The sequence below is a fragment of the Phaethon lepturus genome, unplaced genomic scaffold (genome assembly GCF_000687285.1).
Source record: "Phaethon lepturus isolate BGI_N335 unplaced genomic scaffold, ASM68728v1 scaffold48421, whole genome shotgun sequence".
Taxonomy (NCBI): domain Eukaryota; kingdom Metazoa; phylum Chordata; class Aves; order Phaethontiformes; family Phaethontidae; genus Phaethon; species Phaethon lepturus.
The window spans coordinates 17,112-35,830 of record NW_010520870.1 but is presented as its reverse complement, the minus strand read 5'-3'; the positions used below and the strand labels follow the sequence as shown (position 1 = coordinate 35,830).

General features: G+C 44.3%; 1 protein-coding gene across 1 annotated transcript in view; it reads right to left on the bottom strand.

Moving 5' to 3' along the window:
- Positions 1–18,350, bottom strand: part of PIGL (phosphatidylinositol glycan anchor biosynthesis, class L) — a gene marked incomplete at its 5' end in the record, with an annotated part of 22,454 nt that extends 4,104 nt beyond the window's left edge. Inside the window, 3 exons of the mRNA XM_010297517.1 lie at positions 3,440–3,471; positions 11,562–11,629; positions 18,260–18,350. Coding sequence (XP_010295819.1) covers positions 3,440–3,471; positions 11,562–11,629; positions 18,260–18,350 — 191 coding nt within the window. The remainder of the gene's footprint in view (positions 1–3,439; positions 3,472–11,561; positions 11,630–18,259) is intronic.
- Between the last annotated feature and the right edge of the window lie 369 nt (positions 18,351–18,719).

Sequence of the window (18,719 nt, the reverse complement as noted above, 5' to 3'; positions counted from 1 at the left end):
GCAGGCAGCTGTGTGACCAGCATGGCCTGTGCCACTTCCTGACGGTGAGCCCGAGCCCCCCTCTTGCTCACGGGCCACCTTGACAAGTGACAGACTGAGCAATTGCTGTTTAGCTGCTATTGCGAAGGATGCTCTGCAGCGACAAGTGTTGCCGTTGCACACAGAAGTGCCCCGACAGTTCTTTTACCCTTGTTTCCATGCAGCAAACTTGTGATGTGCCATGAGTAGGGGAACCACTCTTCCCCCGCTTCTCTGCAGAGATTCTCTGGGCTGCTCAGCAGGCCCAATCTCTTGGTGGGTAGTTTCAGAGAAAAGAACTAGTACAGTGCTGCACTACGGCACAGCAGAGGAAAGAAATAGGTATGGATCCCCTTGCTCTTGTAATTAGTATTCCCACTGGCCACCTGTTTGCTTTTCAGTTCTTACTGGGGAGGACAGGGCTAGAGCAAACATGGGGCAATGGGTCTTTCCTTTCCTGGATGGTTGTTAATGGACCCTGGCAATGCCACGTGAATTCCTACTTGCAATCACAGAATCATTAAGGTTGGAAAAGACCTTTAAGATCATCAAGTCCAACCATCAACCCAATACCACCATGCCCCCTAAACCATGTCCCCAAGTGCCACATCTACATGTTTTCTGAATACTTCCAGTGATGGTGACTCCACCATCTCCCTGGGCAGCCTGTTCCAATGTTTGACCACTCTCTCAGTAAAGAAATTCTTCCTAATATCCAATCTAAACCTCCCCTGGTGCAGCTTGAGGCCATAAGTGACCCATGAGCAAGAGAGGGGCTCAGGCTTGCGGTCAGGAAGTGGCACAAGCCGTGCTGGTCACCCAATGACGGGAAGAGAGGCCTGGCGCAGGGTTACCTGCCACCAATCTCTGAAGCCTGGGCTGCTCTGTTAACAAAATGTGCTCTCCCTTTCCTCATAATTTTTTCCCCTAAGAAATATTAATTCATGCAGCAATTACGCCCTTTTGTTCCCCAAAGCTCAGCAATAAGGACTCAAGCTGCAAGTGATTTCAGTATTGATCAGCCTGACCTCCTGGGCCCCCGTCGGTCAGATCAGGCAAAGCAATGGCATTCGAGCCTCACAAAATGAAGAGCACTGTAAGAGCCTTCTGTGTTAGTGATATGACAAGGATCTCCACATGCTGACAGCAAAGGCTGCTCCGCATGGGAACGTGAGATGAAATGAAGCAGGGAAGGAATGTACAGTCCACGGGGAGATGGAAAAGGGTTCAGAGAAACAGGTTGCTTCCTGCCAAGCAGGGTAAGAGAAGTGCTGCCATTGATGAGTCTACTCCTGTGACACCAGCAGGTGAAGCTTTTCAGAGCCTGTTGTGACTGTGACCTGGGCAGGATGGGATTAACAGTGTAATACAAGATCTCTATGTTGGCAGAAAGGGCAAGATCAATATAGCTAGTGGATTAGGACTAGAATAGAAGTGCATGAAGCCTGCAGCCTCGTCGGCTTGGTTTTCTACTTCCAAATCACTTATGCAGCAAGTATGTCTAGAATGAGAAGATTACTAACAGATCTATGTGTGCTAAAGGCTTGCACTGCTCCTGACAGACGTCAGCACACCAGTTCTTTTGGAAGACCACTGGTTATAGCTGGATGGGGCCAGCAGCAGGGGTGGATGCATATCCAGCAGCTGTCTCGGCTTCTTAAAACAAGCCTATGTGCTTGTGCCTGGGCTGGAGAACTTGATTACAGATTATAAAAAGCCTGTTGTGTTTATGCTGGCTAAAGGCATTAGAAAGCAAAGCAGGATATTTAGGGTGCTCATTTGCATACCACTGAGGTAATGCAAGGCTTAGCTGGCTTTTGCATTTGCAGAGAGATTTTCTGTAGATTCCCTGATCACATGGGCCTACACAGGTTCACCCACAAATAGTTCCCTCTTATCAACAGGAGAGCAGCACATTTCCATGCCCTCAACATGCCTTTCAGCACTATCCAGACAGCCTCAATCCCAGCATCACTCTTGTTTCATTAAGCCCCTCTGATGCACAGCCCTGCACGCCTGCCAGATCAAATTATAAATACTGGGAATTTCAATGAGACTGGAACTATATTTGGAAAGGCTTAGCGTAAGCAGCAGCATGGGAGCTCCCCGTTCCTTTGGTGTTTGTAGGTCATGTCAGATGTGATGTAATCAGAGCAGCAAGGCTTTCACATAGCTTCAGGAGTCTCTTGATGCTGCTAGAGAAATGGAAATGTTGTCTATACATGCGTCTGTTTCAAACCTAAACCAATTTGAGGTACAGCCCATATTCAGGACCATGGTGTATCTAACAAAACCTGCATGATCAGTACGTGAAGGTGGTTCAGTCTAGATAAGGCCTGACATCTAGCAGTGACATCTACCACTGCAGTTCCTTTCTCTGTACTGCAAACAGCACACACAGAGCTCTTTGCTGCATCCCAAAGCTGAACAAAGAAAAGGTCCTAGGAAAGAAGCTGGCATTAATACTCCTCTTTCATAGATGGGGGAATTGAAGAGACTGAAGTCAGAACTCAGTTAAAGGGCATTCTGCCATCTTGGCTCATGCTCTTTCCATCAGATCTTGGTCTGCAACTTGCTGCTGGCAGAGAATTAAAACTGATTTGCCGTGACACATTCAAATCCTACAGTGATTCGGGAATTAGCATTAAAGAAACACAGTCCGGATGACTGCCAAGGGAGCAGGAGGTTGACTGGGTGGGCCTGGTTGAGCCACCTTCCTATGCTGTGTCCAAACAGCTGACAGCTTTGTGCTTAAACTAGTTCCACAAATTTGTCCTTGAGTCAGGCACTGTTTGCTAGAGATAAGGACAGCAGATCTTCTCTGGGACAGCAGCTAGAAAAGGGGATCAGGAGCAACCTGCTTCTGTACTTTGCTTCTTTCTTTTCCCTACTTATACCGAGAGTTTCTCAGAGAAGCCTTTCCAACAGTTTGTTGTGCCAGTGCAGACTTCAGATACCTTTCCCATACTGACCACATTTTGATGGAAGCTTAGCTTGGTACATGCAACCATTTTTAGCTGAGCTGGTAATGGTTTCTGAGGCCCTTGTCACAACCCACCCCAAAACCAACCAACCAACCAAACCAACCCAACCCAAACGCTTGGAAGATGTGACCAGAAACTGGAACTGAGCTGAGGGACCTGGAAATAGCACTCATATTCAAGCAAGACAGCAAGAGGCACAGGCCAGACACTGAATCACACCACCAAGACAGGACAATCCCAAAGGGCAGAAAAGCAACTGTAGAGAAGCCTGAGCTGGTAAAAAACTGCAGGGAGATAAAAGGGCAAGGAAGAGTTCAGCTGCAGGTTTCGTTTGCATTGCAAATAGACGTGAGTTAGGCAGATGAAACCCTGGACAGAACATTTATGTAAATGATTGCCTAATGCTTGCAGGGTCATGGATGTGTACTCTGACATACCTTCAGGTAACTTCCCCTCTGAATGCAGGTACCTGTGAATGAAGAGATACATTGGGGTAAACACTCAATGAAGTTACTCACATCCTGATTTTACAGGTATAAACTCTGTACACTAAATCAACCCCTTTCTCTTCATACACACACGCATTTATAATGGTTAATCTTGTAAGAAAGTTCAGGAGCCAACACAGGATGCACATGTCAGGCAGTGGTAAACCTCATTCCCTACATGATTCTGCCATTACGTTCCTCATCCTGGCTGCTGGGACACAGCACAAATAAGCTCCATAAAACCAACTTGCTCTCAAACTTCTCATGTGACACTAAGGGAAACTGCAAGAGGCTGCCAAAGGCTATTCACCTCTGAGAGCACTGGCTCTTTAAACTCTTGTGTTTGCTGACCAGGGACATTGCCTCAGTGACAGCTCCTGTTTGGGGACTAGCGTCTTTCTTTCTAACCCATGCTGACACTGGGACATCTGAGAAGCTGCTCTGACTTTTTGCTTATTAAGACTTTGATCCCTTCATGACTTTGTCCTGGGAAATCTCTAGTAAAAATGCATCCCTTGGAAACAGAATGAGGGGACCAGTGCAGATGATGTGAACAGTGATGGTGCTTCCATCAAGAAGTGTAAGCAAATGATCCTGATATGGTGAAGACATCAGAGGGTATTAGCTTCAATTCTTTTTTAATTCTTTTGTTTTTCCTGCTCTAGCTTGTGGTTCGTGGCTTCAGAGCACATATGCTCACATCACCATTTGCATTGTCTCCAGATTTGGCCCATCACAAGGATGGGAGGAAGCAGGTCTCCAGCAGATGGCACTCAGAGCTGCCCACACCCAGGCTTGCTCTTCCATAAGAAAAAAAGAAATCCAAACAACGGAACATTTGCCAAAAGGAGAAAGGAAATAAAAAAAGAAAAGTTATTTAACCCTGTGTAATATTTAAAGAGATTGTTATCATCTTATAGTGGTGTATTTAACGAAGGACAATGTGACAGTTCATGTGTAAATCAACCAAGATAAAACATACATTATATGTAAACTGTTATGCTTCTCCAGTCACTTTCAAACTAAGATTACCTCTGGCTATTGGTTAAGTTCAAGGAAAAGGATTAGCTACACAGGTGTAGACAAAATAGGAAGCACGGAGTAATGAATACGCAAAGCAATTAAAAGCAAAACTCAAGCCAGAAATGCAGGTCATGGCAGAACTCAAACAGCAATCAGAAGACATATGCCTTAAATAGATTCCCCTGACAATGGTCTCCTCTTCTCCAGAGCCAAAGATCTGCAAGCAATACCAATTTCTACTAAACAATGGCCTTGCAATACTTGGCCACCTTCTACCCCACTACTCAAGTCCTACTGTTCTGACAAAGATTGTTAAATGTTGCCTTGTAAACATTACCAGAAATTTTTTGGGGGCGGTGGGAAGGAAGGTTTAAGTATCTCCTTCAGTGTCCACTCCGCTTTTCTGCCAGAGGTTTCTTCCCCCACAACTAGCATCTACCCACCCAAAGAAGTGATTCAGCACTTGGTAAAGCTAGCAGGGTGGGAACTTTTTAAAACAAGCTTGGAGAGATAAAGCAGTGAGTGGTTGTGAAATTTGGCTAAGTATCTGAAGTCCTACTGTCTGGGTGTGCTGCTCTACCACGGAGGGACCTTCAAAGCACTAACTGACAGCAAATTAAAGGATGTGAAGAGCTGCTCCAAGAGTGAACTAATAGCCATTCCGGGCCACTAGAAACAGAAGCAAGGAGAGATCCAGTTCATATGGAAACGTTAGCAGGAGCAGAGAGCATCTTCAGCAGGGAAGGAAGGTTTGATCCAGCAGTGAATGAAGGGGTTTGTGCTTGTATAAAGGTTCAGGGAGACACAAACTGTATTTTGGTTACTGAAAGGTCCTCAAGGCTGCTGCCAGGCAGACCTGACACTGATCTGGAAGAACAGGCATGAAGAAACTGATTCTTTCCTCATCCTTTTTGTCCTGAGCCAAATGCTTCAGTACTCAGCAAGGCTCAGTGCAGAGCTATGGGAATGGGCTCCACCCAGCTGTAATGCTGCAGAGGAATTGCAGCCTTGCTCGTTTGTATTTCTCAGGCAAAAAGATGGCAATGAACTGTGGTTGCAGAGAGAGAGAGAGAAACACAAAACTCTACCTCCTGCACACATTCATAAAACTAGCCAATCCTCTCCCAAATCAATCTTCTCACTCCCATCTCCACCCTGCTGGAGCTGTCTCCGTGGGATATTCCAAGTAGGGGAGAGGTTGCAGCTCTCTTGTTGCCATTTTGGGAATGTTGTTTTATAGATTGGACTTGCTGTGGTTTGAGTGAAATGAAAGAGTTTGGCATAAAATCTCAAAAAGTCAAACACAAACAGGCTCTTTTTCAGGAGCTCTTTCCATGTGTGTTTTTTTTCCAGAGAGACTTTTTATAAATTCTTTCTCTTTTTAAACATAAAGTGATCTAAGGTGGCTTGTTCCCACCCACCCACCAAGTGCCAGAGGCCGGCTGATTGCAGGGCACCTCTCACTGCAGCCTCTTTGTTATGCCTGTGGTAGGTTCAGACCCACATTTGAAGGAAAGTGAGACCCTCTGCAATGAAGAACTTCAAAAGGCTATGAGATGTCTGAAAGCACCCACCATTTCTGCACTGCAAGTACTCAGCACCGGCTCCTCCCTAAAGGACTAGCTGCTTTGAAAGCTATTGCCGTCTATAGCTATCAGCTGCATTCTCTCGGCAGAAAAACTGAAATGGTCCAAGAATTATGGTCCTACAAACCGCAGGACTGAGCTAGCTCCCAAATTCCCTGTCTTTATTCGGTCATCCTCAAGGAAAGATGCCAGCAGAATGAGTGGGCTAGCTCCTATGAAGCACTGACCACTCATACCTCCCCCCCATGATGGCAAGAAGGAACAAGTCAGGATGGAGCTGAAACCTCGATCTTGGGGAACACAGAACTCCTCTGGGGTAGAAGCAGGACTGATGCCCTGGTGGGCGGATTACAGTTTTGGTGATGTTCTGTTTGATGAGAAATTTTCATTGAAATCAATGACTTCACTCTCCAAATAGTCTCTCCTGTGCCAAAGGCAAAACCCTTCACTGAACTGACTGCACTGGCTGCTGTAGAGCATGGGGAAAATACAATTTTGAAGAGCATGGCAAAGAATGGATGTCTTAAAGATGCGTTGGGGCTCCATTTAGGATCCTAACCTCTAATCTGCCCAATTAATCTGATGAAACAGATGTGAAAGAGGAAGAACAGACAGTCTCCAAGGAATCACAAAGACATTAGAGGGATATACTTGCCAGATGTTGAATGTTTGCTATCTGGAATGCCTCCTCCCTCCCTAACCAGACTTTCTGGCTCCATTTCCATGCACCCTGAACTACACCATGTAGCAACATGCAGTTTGTAAAACACTATTCAGGCACTCTGTACTCATGTGTATTGCAGTGGCCAAAGATGGTTCTGCCAGTCAGGAAAAAAAGGTGTTGATTCAGAGATCTTCCAGTTGACAGAGCTGCTCTGTGGCTCTGTGCTTTGGTCCCTGCACTGCCTGGGAGAAGAATGTGCAGTGTCACTGCTCCACTCATGCTGCTAGCAGCCTAGGGACGCTGGGAAGGACATTCCTTGAGGCTGTTTCTTTGGAAAAAAACTTCTTGGGGCGGGGGCATCCCTGCAATGCTGGTGCCCTGTGCTCAGCTTTATCCTAACTGCTCTCAACAGTATCGTGGAAGGGCACTGGGATGAATAACTTAGTCAATTTAAGGAAGAAGGGAGCAGGGACAAAGGAATGAGAGAAAATGTAGGACAACATACCCAGCTATGGGATATATGCCAGGCACGGGGCAGAGTCCTCTGAGGGGCAGGGACAGAGTCTCAAAAGGTAAACAGAGAAGGACAATTCTGTCTTGACCTTACAGGGGCAGTCTGGGTGCAATCACAGGCACCACTCATAAGTTCCCCCTGGGACACTTAAGGTGAGTAAAACAAAACACCAGAAGGGAGCTGGACTGTGAAAGGACAGGCTGAAACATAAGGTACTGGAACCTGTTACTTCTTCAACACTTTTCTTTATTTTGCAGGGAACCTAGAACTCCAGCACGGGCTAAACAATCCCAAACAAGGACATCAGTGATGCGGGAAATCCCTTTCCAAGACAGAGCAAATAATGAACCAGTTTTGAAAAAAGGATTTTCTGGGAAAAGGCAAGGGAAATACAAAACAGCACCCCGCTTTAAAAACATAAACGAGATGCCATTCATTTGAAATGCACGGGCTACAGTTGCTTAATCAGAGTCCCTTTCTAGCCCCACACTGTAAGAAGGCATAAAATAAAAATAGTGGGTGGGATACCACTCATTATCATCAAGCTAATCACCCAAGAAACAGCTTGCTTCCTCCTCAACACGTCCTTAAAGACCTGGCCTTGGAAATTCAATACAAGCAGAACTGTGCTTTGTAGGGATGTAATGGAGTTGGTGGCTTTTGAGAACTGTACCCACCGAGTCTGTGGGATTTGGCTGGACAATGCACTGTTCATTGTTTCAATATATTTATTTGAAACTGGCATTTAATCAATCCTCCTCTTTCAGGGAGCCTCAGTGCAACCCTTCTGCACAATGCTATGTCCCATGGCATTCATAAATGGGGCATTCAATAGTCAGGCTGTGACATGTAAGTGCAACAAGGCACTGGTGGCACTCAAGCTGCATCATAATCAACTCAAGAGTGATAAAGCACTACGCTCCCAAATATCACCTCTGCAGTCTCATTTACAACCTGCCACTGAGATGGTGAATGTTAAGAAACATCCTGCAGGACTAAGAGGGTTTTTTCCAAATGGAATTGATGAGAATAGGCTCAGCTAATGATTCTTTGATGTAGGTTTTCATATGGCATCATTGATATAAGTTTTATGGATGCAGTTGCTATAACAACATAATGTACAGTGGTTAAATATAGCAGCTCCTATTTTCCACTCAGTTTGCTCTGCCCTAAGCAGACAAGGACTATTCTTCTCTGTTCTAGCTGGGATGAAATAGATTTGATGCTCACTGAAGAAAAGAAGTGGTACAGTCCTTCCTCTCCCTCACAAAGACCATTCCTCTCCCCCCTAAGCAAGCAAGCAAGCAAGTAAACAGCAAAACCAACAGCCTCCCATTTGCTAGGCTACTGGGCAAGAGGGCTTGTTTAAAATCAAAATGCACAATGACTCTTGCAAAACTAAACCACCTTGATACTACATGTGATCTCAGTGCAAACACTGTCATTTCAAAGTGCAGGAAACAGAGGTTCTCAAATATTCCTGTCACATAGTATTTACCATGCTTACCATTTTACCATAATGCCTAGTGACTGGCCAAATGCTGAGAGGGGAGTGTAGTGACCTTGATGTCACTCAGGACCTGCTCTTCCTTGTAGATGTGTGTACAGGATCCAGCCTCTCTTGGCCTCAGGGAAAGCTCCTATTTTAGGGATAAGAGAGAATGATGTTGCCAAATCAAGGTGACAAGGAAAGAAGCAGAGCTACAGACGATTGCTTCCAATTCTCTCTTCTTTGCTATTGTGTATTTTCTTTGTTTTGGGCTGGGTTTTTTTCCGTCTGGAAGCCAGAACTGAAATACTCCCAAGGGAGACTGAAATCAAATAGCAATTTGCGTTCCTCTCCCATCCTGTTTTTTTCTGATTTTTCCCTTGCAGAAGAATAAATTCACCCTCAAACCTTGGCATTTCACAGTTCCTCCCAGATCTGAAGCCTAGACACATAGCAGCAGCTGGATTCCCTGCAAGCTGTCAGGAGGAAGGTTGCTGCAAGGGGAAAGGCACATTTCTTCTGAAATAGCTCCTGGTCCTTTGAACATAACCTCTGTTCCAGACACTAGAAAGAATATTTATGCCCTTAGTAGATAATGCTGAGCATCTGCTCAGCTATGACCATTTCCTGAACTGTTTTGTTCCTTGAAGCCGTTCAATAATTTGCATCTCCTGAAGGAAGGAGTTGTGGGATGGGTCACATGGCCTGTTCAACCCCTGCTTTTACAGAAAGTAGTCTCTTAGGTAGAGGGCACAAGTCTATCTTTCACAGACGGGAAGCACCCAAAAGAGCTGAGGATCACTGCACCAGCCCTCTGCTTCAGCCTTTCCACTTACTGCCACAGTGGAGGCAGAACCCTTCAGACCTTGTTTAAAGATGGTCAATAAATACATTGTACATGATACCTGGAGGGAAGAGTTCATTTGCCTTTTTCTTGCCATGCAGCACTGGAGCCCCAGGGGCAGCAACCGCTGCTTTGCAAAGCCCTGCTGGCAGGGAGGTACGTGAGAAGCCTCAGCATATGCTCCCGGTGCTGCCTGTACTAGCCCATATGTGAGAACTCACCAGGGCACCAAAAATCAGGAGTGATACAGTCACGCTCTACTTCCTCCATGACACAAACAGAAAAATAATGAGGGCAAGCAAGCCACTAAAAATAAACTTAACCTTTCAGTGGCCACAGCATCTCTCCTGCCACATGCAGATGACTGGGCCACCATGCTTATTTCTGCTGATTCAGGACTGGAAGAGAGACAAGACACAAACCAGCCCTTAGTTAGTGAGAGCTGCTTATACTCTGGTGTCCCTATCAAGATGCATCTCATCAGCTCAGGACAATGTTCTGCTGTAGGCCAAGGACTATCGCAGAGATCTGAGTTCAAGGGACTTGCAAATAATGAGTACTTCCTAGTAACATACTCTGAGACAAGACGACGTTTAACACCCCTACTGCACACACAGGAAGCCTAAAGCACGAAGGTGGGAAAGTAATTTCTGCACAGCCACAAAGTGAGACAACAGTAGAGCTGGGATCAAAATCAAGACTTTTCCTTAACTTTCTCATACATAATTCAGTTGCTACCTTGTTCTCCCTGTACCTTTTCAGGACGTAGGGGGACACAGAACAATCTGCCCTCCTTTCCAATTTGCAGGCTGTACAGCAACTGATGGAGCAAACAGAGGTGCAGGCAGCTGGAAGCTCTCTAGTCCCTCTGTACCAATGCTGTGAGCATCGGTCATCAACCTCTATTCCTCACTCACTCAAATAACACTCTGCTGGAAAGCATCTCCCCGTTTAGCCCAAACACACACACTGCTTTAACTCCACCCCCTTTCCTTCTGTTAGGCTATTTCAGAAGTTGCTGGGAAAAGCCATGATGCCCTCTAACACTGAATTCCAGCCATCAGATAGCATCAAAGACTTTCAGCATCTTCCCAGAGGAGCTCAGCAGGTCACAGTAGGGGCTCTGTGGCACTCCAGCTTTCTCTAGGCAAGTGAGAAAGGAAAATCACTGTGATGCTGTTAGCAAGGAGAGCCAGAGAGTGAAGTGCACAGATGATTCAGAAAACAAATGGGTGCTAAAAATACAAGATATATTGCAAGGAGTTCTTCTAACGCCTGGGAAAGGCAGGGGCAGCTGTGGGGGAGATCTCTCTAGGACACAATGCGGTCTGAATGAGCAGAGGGTTAAAATAAAATACAGTAGCTGTCTTGCCAGCAAAATTTGGGTGATGTTAATACAAGGGATTTTTGTCTAGCAACCTTATCACAGCACAGCACTGAGACAGAAGTTCTCAGAATGTAATGAATAAAGTGGTGAAGGAATGAACTGACTTAGGAAGAGTGGTAAATAGGTACAGGTCCAGTGAAAGATCAACATCCTTGGGTCAGAGAGGTAAACTCAGTTACTTGGACAGGATGGCAGCAACCTCTGGAACAATGGTGCAGAACTCTCCAAAATCCAGCTACCACCAGCTCAGGCATCAGCTCACTCTCCTCAAACCAGAAGTGCAAAGTGACCTGCGGCATATGTTAGTGGGATCAAGGGCAGGAAGAGCAAAGAGGGCCCAGTGAAAGGGATACTGGCAAAGCACCAGCAGATGAAATAATAAAGGATGCTGTAGGTCATTTACAGAGCTGTGAGAGTTTCTCCAAACAGTATTGTGTCCCACAGCCTGGCACTCAGTTATATTAGTGAAGTTAATCACTCTAGCTGTTACGCTTACACACAAACACCACGTTCACTCTGTAACACTATAGAGGGGCGTTCAATGAAACGTGCAGAACACTGTACCTTAAAGCATTGTAAAGAGAAATGTGGTTAGCATGACCACTCACTCCTCCTGCATCAAAGGTTACCACCTGCAATAAAACCACAAAACAATAATCATTTTGAAGGTGACTGTGCAGTTACCAACTTTGACATCTAACACAGCACTGTCCCAGCTCACTGTATCTAAAGAATTGTTTTTGTGTTGCACAATGAAGCCTCGTGCATGAACTCATTCTACCGAAATACAAGTAAACAAACAAGATACTCTGGAACTAGATGACTACACAGTCTAACAGCTTGAACAACAGAAAGATGACAAATACTGTGTTCCTACTGTCAGGATGCACTTGTTACTTATTACTGGGCCAAAAAGTTACTTTCAGAGTGATCTGTTGCAAACTTGTTTGTGACCCAAGAGGTCCAACTCTGTGAATCACTCTCTCCTGTATTTGAGAACATACTAGAATGCCTGTGGATTACAGGGTGAAAATATAATTTGTTGTACTGTGAATCAGGATGTACTGCTTTATCAAGAGCAACACAATCATGTATTACTGTCCTGATTGTAATGAGGCTTCATCACAGCATAACATAGTGATAAAATAATCTGAGAACAAGCCTTTTTAAAGAATCATCTGACTGCACTTTTTGTACAACGAAATCAGGCTTTTCGCTGAACAAGAAGATCATATTGTTTATTGCTTCTCTGCAGGGAGAAATGGGAACTTCATAATGCAGAAGTAATGTGTGAACACAATTCACCATCCAAAGCACAAAATAACCCTTGGCTCCCTGCCCTCAGACCTACCAATAATGTGTCAGGGGTGAAGCATCTATCCTAAGGGCTCACTCTGCACAGTACTGTGAAGTGGGTACTTAGAGGCTCCCACTTCCATCCTAGAAGACAAACTGACAGTGCAAAGCATAGAGCAGACAGGGTATGTGTGCTGGTGGGCTTTCCAGATGGTAGAAGTGACAGTCCTTGGACAGTCTTAAAGTTGGGTTTTTGCTCTGGGAGAGGCCAAGCAGCAGAGCTCTCCACAGCTCCCTTCTCTATGACCAGGAAGAAATCATAACCTCACTACGTTTCAACCAATGTCTGCTTCCTTGCCAGCTTTTTCTCTCTTCACGGAAAGAAATGCTACTGTCTTGCTTACTCACCACAGCTCCCTTCTCAAAATCTGTTTTATACACAGGGCCTGAAGTAATGGGTTAAAGATCAAGGGAAGATCAAAAGCCATCCTGCCTGTGCTGCAACTTGCTACTCCACCCTCCAACAGGAGAGGCCCGCTCAAACATAGGGGATATTGTGTAAAGAGGGAGAGGAAACACAAAGACAGAGATAAGAAATACTTCAAAAACCACAAACTCCAGACAAGCCTGCTTATAAACCCATCCACCCAGTACAAGTCCGCAGTTAGACTTTCCACTTTGCTCACTGGCTGTAATAATGCTGCCACCAAGCAGCGGAGTTATTCATTGCTGGCAGGAAGTGGTGGGACCCAATTTGGTTTTGTTCAGGTACAAAGAACCATTTTCTGGTCAACCTCTACTTTATAAGGAGAAAAACGTCTTCAGCTTTGGCTGCTTTTGCTGTACACCAGCATTACCTGAGAGGCTCTCTGCAGGGACTGCACGGTTTGGCATGGTACTAAGCTCTCCTTAAGAATATCAGCCCTTTGAGTAGCTCATCTGGGAAAGACGTTATTAAATTCTGTACAGCCCAGGGAACCAGCATGGCACCCTGTATTTTAGAGATAAGAAATCACTCCTACCTAGAGTGGCACTTTCCTAAGATGGCAATGTACCCCACTCACTGCAGGCAGAATAAATTCCTATGCAGGTGAATAATAGCGTGAGTCTGCTAAGGGCTGGACTTGCACTAAACCTTTTTACTAAATGGGGACAGACAGAGGGTTTCTCTCTTCTGCCTGATCATTTATTTTCATGTAACCTGTACAAACGTAACATTTTTAAGAGTACTAAACTGCTGTCAAATGGGACTGAAATTAGCCAATGGCTCTACAGAGTCTTTTGAAACGTGCAGGTGCACCCACATACAAATAAAATTGCGTTATTGTTTCCTTAGGAAACCAAGCTAAAAACCCCAGGCAAGCCAAAACACACGTTTTTCCCTTCTATGGAGGGTACAAGAGAACAAACCTGAAGACTGAGATAAGAGATTATAGTAAGCAGACTAAATAAACTATCATTATTTTGACAAAACTGGCTCAGGCCAACTGTAGGAGCACAAGACTGAGTTAGGAACTATTCTTGACTTGGAAATTATCTGCTCAGAAACACCTTTGGAGGTTTTTCTTCTCCACATCTGTTTTGAAATAGGAGCTGCTGTTCTTAGTGCTGCGGGGCTTACGCAACATCTGAACTAGCTAAAGAGACTCCATGGAGTTAATTTTCAATTCATGTTGTCTAATTTACTGTTAGGACATTTGCACATGAATTGCCTGTCTCTTCAAATATACAAATTTGTAAGTACAATTCCCAAGGTATCTGCACACTGACCTGGCCATGATGGCACTCTATCTGCAAAGAGGCCACCTCTGAAATACTGGCCCTTCACCTTTAGAGGTGTCCCTTCCAGCACACAGGCTGGCTCTGACACAGTAGTGATGTCCCACCTACCCAGCATGTAGCTCCAAGGTCTGTTGTCTAAACAGGGCATCACTGTGATGCTCGTGACTTAAAGCAGGCAGCAATCACATGTAAATATACTCCTCTGGCTTCAGGGATTCATTTCATTGATAACAAATCTGAATTTCTCTCTCACATGCTGAAGATATTTTCACACGGGAGCATTTGCTTCTTTCACATGGTGCAGCTAGCTAGTGTGCTTGCTTTTAGCACATAACCTGACCCAGGCTGATGATGAAATCAAGCAAACAATCAGGGCAGGATGAAAAAACCTGAACATCTTGAAACTGTCTGGGTTAAAAACAGGCTTAGCAAGTTCTGGGAGCAAAAGGCTGGGATAGGAAATACACTTGATGTGGAAATTATTGCTCAATGAAATCTTTAGGGCAAGAGGGAGTTCCCTCCCCACACCTGTTCTGAAATGGGAGCTGCTGCTGTTGGTGTTGCTGGGTTTTCTTCGGGTGACCTTGGTATTCAGGAAATGGAGCTTTCACTAGTGGAAGCCAGAGCAACAGCCAAGACAAACAGGTCCAGAAATCCCTTCCGGAGGGGGGAGAGCACAGAGGAAATTACTCAATTACTAGCAGAAGAGAAAACTCCTGAGAGGTCTGGAGTCCATGCTCCCTCTACACACCATGTGCACTGGAGGAAAAAAACACTTAAAGCTGTGGGTCTCCCTCACTTTCTGGCATCATCCAGTGCTTCAAACAGAGCACACATCTGCTCAAGTAGACTGGTGGGGATAGAAAGGCCCCTTCCTTTTTAAGAAGGGCCATCCCATAAAACACCATAGCAAGCAACTCAATTTCTAATGGCTTTCCTCTGAGCATCATTTCCTAGGCCCAACCTACGCTTGCAGAGGCCAGCGACATTCAAACCCCCTTTGAGTCTCTCGTGTGTTTGGAGGTGTCTCTTGTTGCTAGTAAATCAGAGAAGCTAAAGATTAAAAAGATGGACAACTGGTATAAAAAAGGAAAAATCTAATGATGATCAACATCCCAGTGTCCACTGGGTTTGAGCTGTGTGTAAATCATGCATCAGCCCTTGGAATGAAAGGTCCTAGGGGCCTCCCACATACCCTAAAGCACACCTGAGGAGGCTGCAACATAGGAGAGGAAGGGAGGGAAAGGAATGACAAAGTCTGTCCCAGCTCTGTTGCAAACTTCACATGCTGTACTGCAAATCTGGTGTTTGCAAAAACATTTAAAAATCCTCTACAAATATCACACAATCAAATGCTCCCAAATTTTAGGAGGGTGTGGAGACCAAGATCCAAAACATGAGAGCTGAACTCACCCTCTCAAATATAAGCTCCAAATTGAATGCCTTTTGTAGAAGGATCTGGCTTTCTAGGCTGATTTGGAGCTGACCCAAGACAATGGGACTCTTCCAGAAACAGTTGCACAGATGATGTTTCCATCAATCCATAGCAGAAAGCAGCTTGTAAGAACATGGTATTGCTGAATTCTGGTCTTGGCACTGTATCTGCCCCAAACACAGTCTGAATGTCACCTTCTAATCCAAGCTCTGCTATCACCAAACCTGAGAACGTGAAGAGTGGGATTTCATAACCTAGAACCTGCCTGGGGCTCATACAATACTACGTAACGTATTTTTTACACACCGAATACTTTCTAACCTGGATCGACACAGACTAGCCTTGCCTGCCTCTCCCAGCAACACTGGCTTTTGCTTATAAATCCAGCAGGCAGGAAATAATGTCCAAAGCCTCTAAATTAGTTTTGGCTTTGAGTATACCAACTGTTAATTTCTGTGTCTGCACTATTTAATGTAGAGCTTCAATGAAATATGTAGCTCTCAAATAGATTGAGTTACTCATGGACTTCCAGGGCAACTATGCAATGGAACAAAACTATGCATAACATGGTGTGACTCCTTGCCTTGCAGTCTTTCCTTTCAGACATGTTGGAATTGCAGCCTGCTTCTCCACTGCCAGATGACACATATGTTCTGTAAATAAAAGGTACCATTGTCTATGCTATCACTACAGGGAGAACTAAGGAAAGTTTTCCCACTGGGATAGCTAAAACAATACATGTCTTCCAATCACGTTAACTCATGGAGTTAGCTTGTTGTGTTTGAAACCTTGTTAGCTGATGTTTTGACCAGGCTCTTCTAACATGTTAAGCCAATTCTATCAATTTCAACATTATTGAAAAAGAGACTCAGTTTAACTTTCAAAACAAGGCATTGTCTCAGGACAGCCAAGAATGGCTAACAGACAGCAAGCTTTCAAGTTCTAAAATGCAGAGTGTTGGACAAAGGTAATTAGGCACTTGCCTCGCTGTTGTTAGCAAACTAGGTCTGCTCCTAAATGAAAGGTATTATGGCAAACATCTGAGATCTGTGTCATTACTTGGGACACTTAAAATAATGTAAGTTTACAGAGCAGTTCATTACCACCATCCCTGAAAAGCTGCTTCAACGGCCTTTGGTACTGCTGACATGTTCTGCTACAGTAATTTGTCATCACTGCTGCTCAGGGAAGTCCTGAGGGGAATGCAATGGGCCCTGCTGCAGTGTTCCTCATTACTACAGCTACCCCCGACTCCCGCAGCACAGCAGGGAGAGTACCAGCGATTGTGCATGTTTCTTGCCTTGAAAATCCCGCACTTGATTTTTCAGCTCACGCTATGTTAATAGTAGCCTCCTGCCTCCCCCAGCATAAACAGCTCGAGTTTAATTTCCTCTGAGGCAAAGATCTAACCCTTTCCAACCATTTAGAAGAAGTTCTAGTGTTTTCAGAATTTCTACTGAGATTCTGGTGCACTTGTCATAGTGCCTGTGAGAGTCACACACATTCAATATAAATCCTCTTGTGTTAGAAGCTTTCAGATTAGATTAAAACCTATCTATTCATAGGGCCAAAAGACACAAAAGGAGTCCACAAAAACTGTATTTGTCTCTGTGCACAGCAATAAATTTCATGGAAAATTAGCCTCAGAATCAATACAAAGTCGGATACATGACGCTGGGTTTTGTGCTCATGGGGCTTTCATGCTACAGAAGATATGGTTTCTTGCTTTGTGAATTGCTGAAAGCCTTAACACTTTTGTGATTTTGCCCCTACTCAGTGTATGACAGTGACATGCCTGATCACAGCAAGGTTCAACAGAAAAGAACAGAACACAATCTCTTCCATGCTTATGCCCTTATTCCTGTTCTATAGGGGAAAAAAAAACAAAACCCAAACTATACCAGTGCTAGCAAATCTCCCCTGTTTAATATTCTTCAATCCTGACCTATAACCCTGCTAATTTAGCTCTCTAACACATGCCTGCCAATGTTCTTTAAATCTAAGCCTAAATCCCAGATGTGCTCTCTTCATCAATGAAACCTAGCAACAGGGGTGAAATGGTTGCTTTAAAATGTAGAAAACATTTGACGAGTTAGTGAAGCAAAATTCCTCCACTGTTCATTTCTCACTGGGAAGCAAAGAAAGATGTCCAGAGAGCAAAGATGCATCCAAACTACACCATCATCCTTTTCCATATTTTTCAGTGGAGCAATTCTATTTGTTCTGAACTTCTAGCAGTTGTTCGGGGTGTTTGAAAGAGGGTCTGAATGACCATGTCTTAATTGTTAAGACATAGGAGCTGTACAAATACTCACAAAAAGTCTTAAACTACAAAACACAAAATTGCTTTCAGGTATCATTTCAGACCTGCAATTCAGCTGGGCTTATTCAGAGGGTCTTCTATAATTAATGAACCCCAAGATCTACTATAGTGAAACTTAGTAGTTCCCACAGAGTTTGCAGTTTTTAACCAGTTTGAAGCTTTTACTTCGGTGAGGGTTGGTGGCACTACAACCCAAAAGAGGCTTCATAAGATTTAGCTAGAGAAATGGATAAACATTATAAAGCAAATATTTAAAGATTAGTAAGTATGCTTTCTCCCTCTCCTAGACTACTTCACAGATAGTCTAGAAGCAAAATCCTAGCTTTAAAGACTTCAAAGAAACCTTTCAGAGGGAAGGAAAAAGCCTAGAACATTAGCTCAAAAGTAACGCAGAAATTGCCTACGCTGTAGAAAGTTTCACATTACCAGGTTGATGTCATTGGCTTCGATATGCTTGTGCACAAAGGTGGCGAGGAGCTGTGTGTCCCATTCAACAGCAGGATTATCCGGAAGATCCCTGAAAATGAGAAGTGCAATTAGTCACTTCACTGCTGAGAACTATAAAGACCATGCTAGAAAAGAGAGATCCTCTTATCAAAGAACGAAATCCAAGATAAATTTATTAACCATATAAAACCACTGAACCTTACGTAAGAGTCTTACAAGCTTGTATACTGGAGGGGTTGAAGGGGAAACAGCAGTTCCAGCACCCTCCTCATAGATTTGCCAAGGTCTCCCTTTCGTCTTACCATTAAGGTAGACTTTCTAGCTGCTTTACTTTAAGCAATATCTATTTTGTTCAGTGATTCTTGTTCTCTACTCATCCCAACCAAATGTATTTCTCTCCTTATTTAAAACCCCTTTTAAAACACATTTTCCTGAAAGA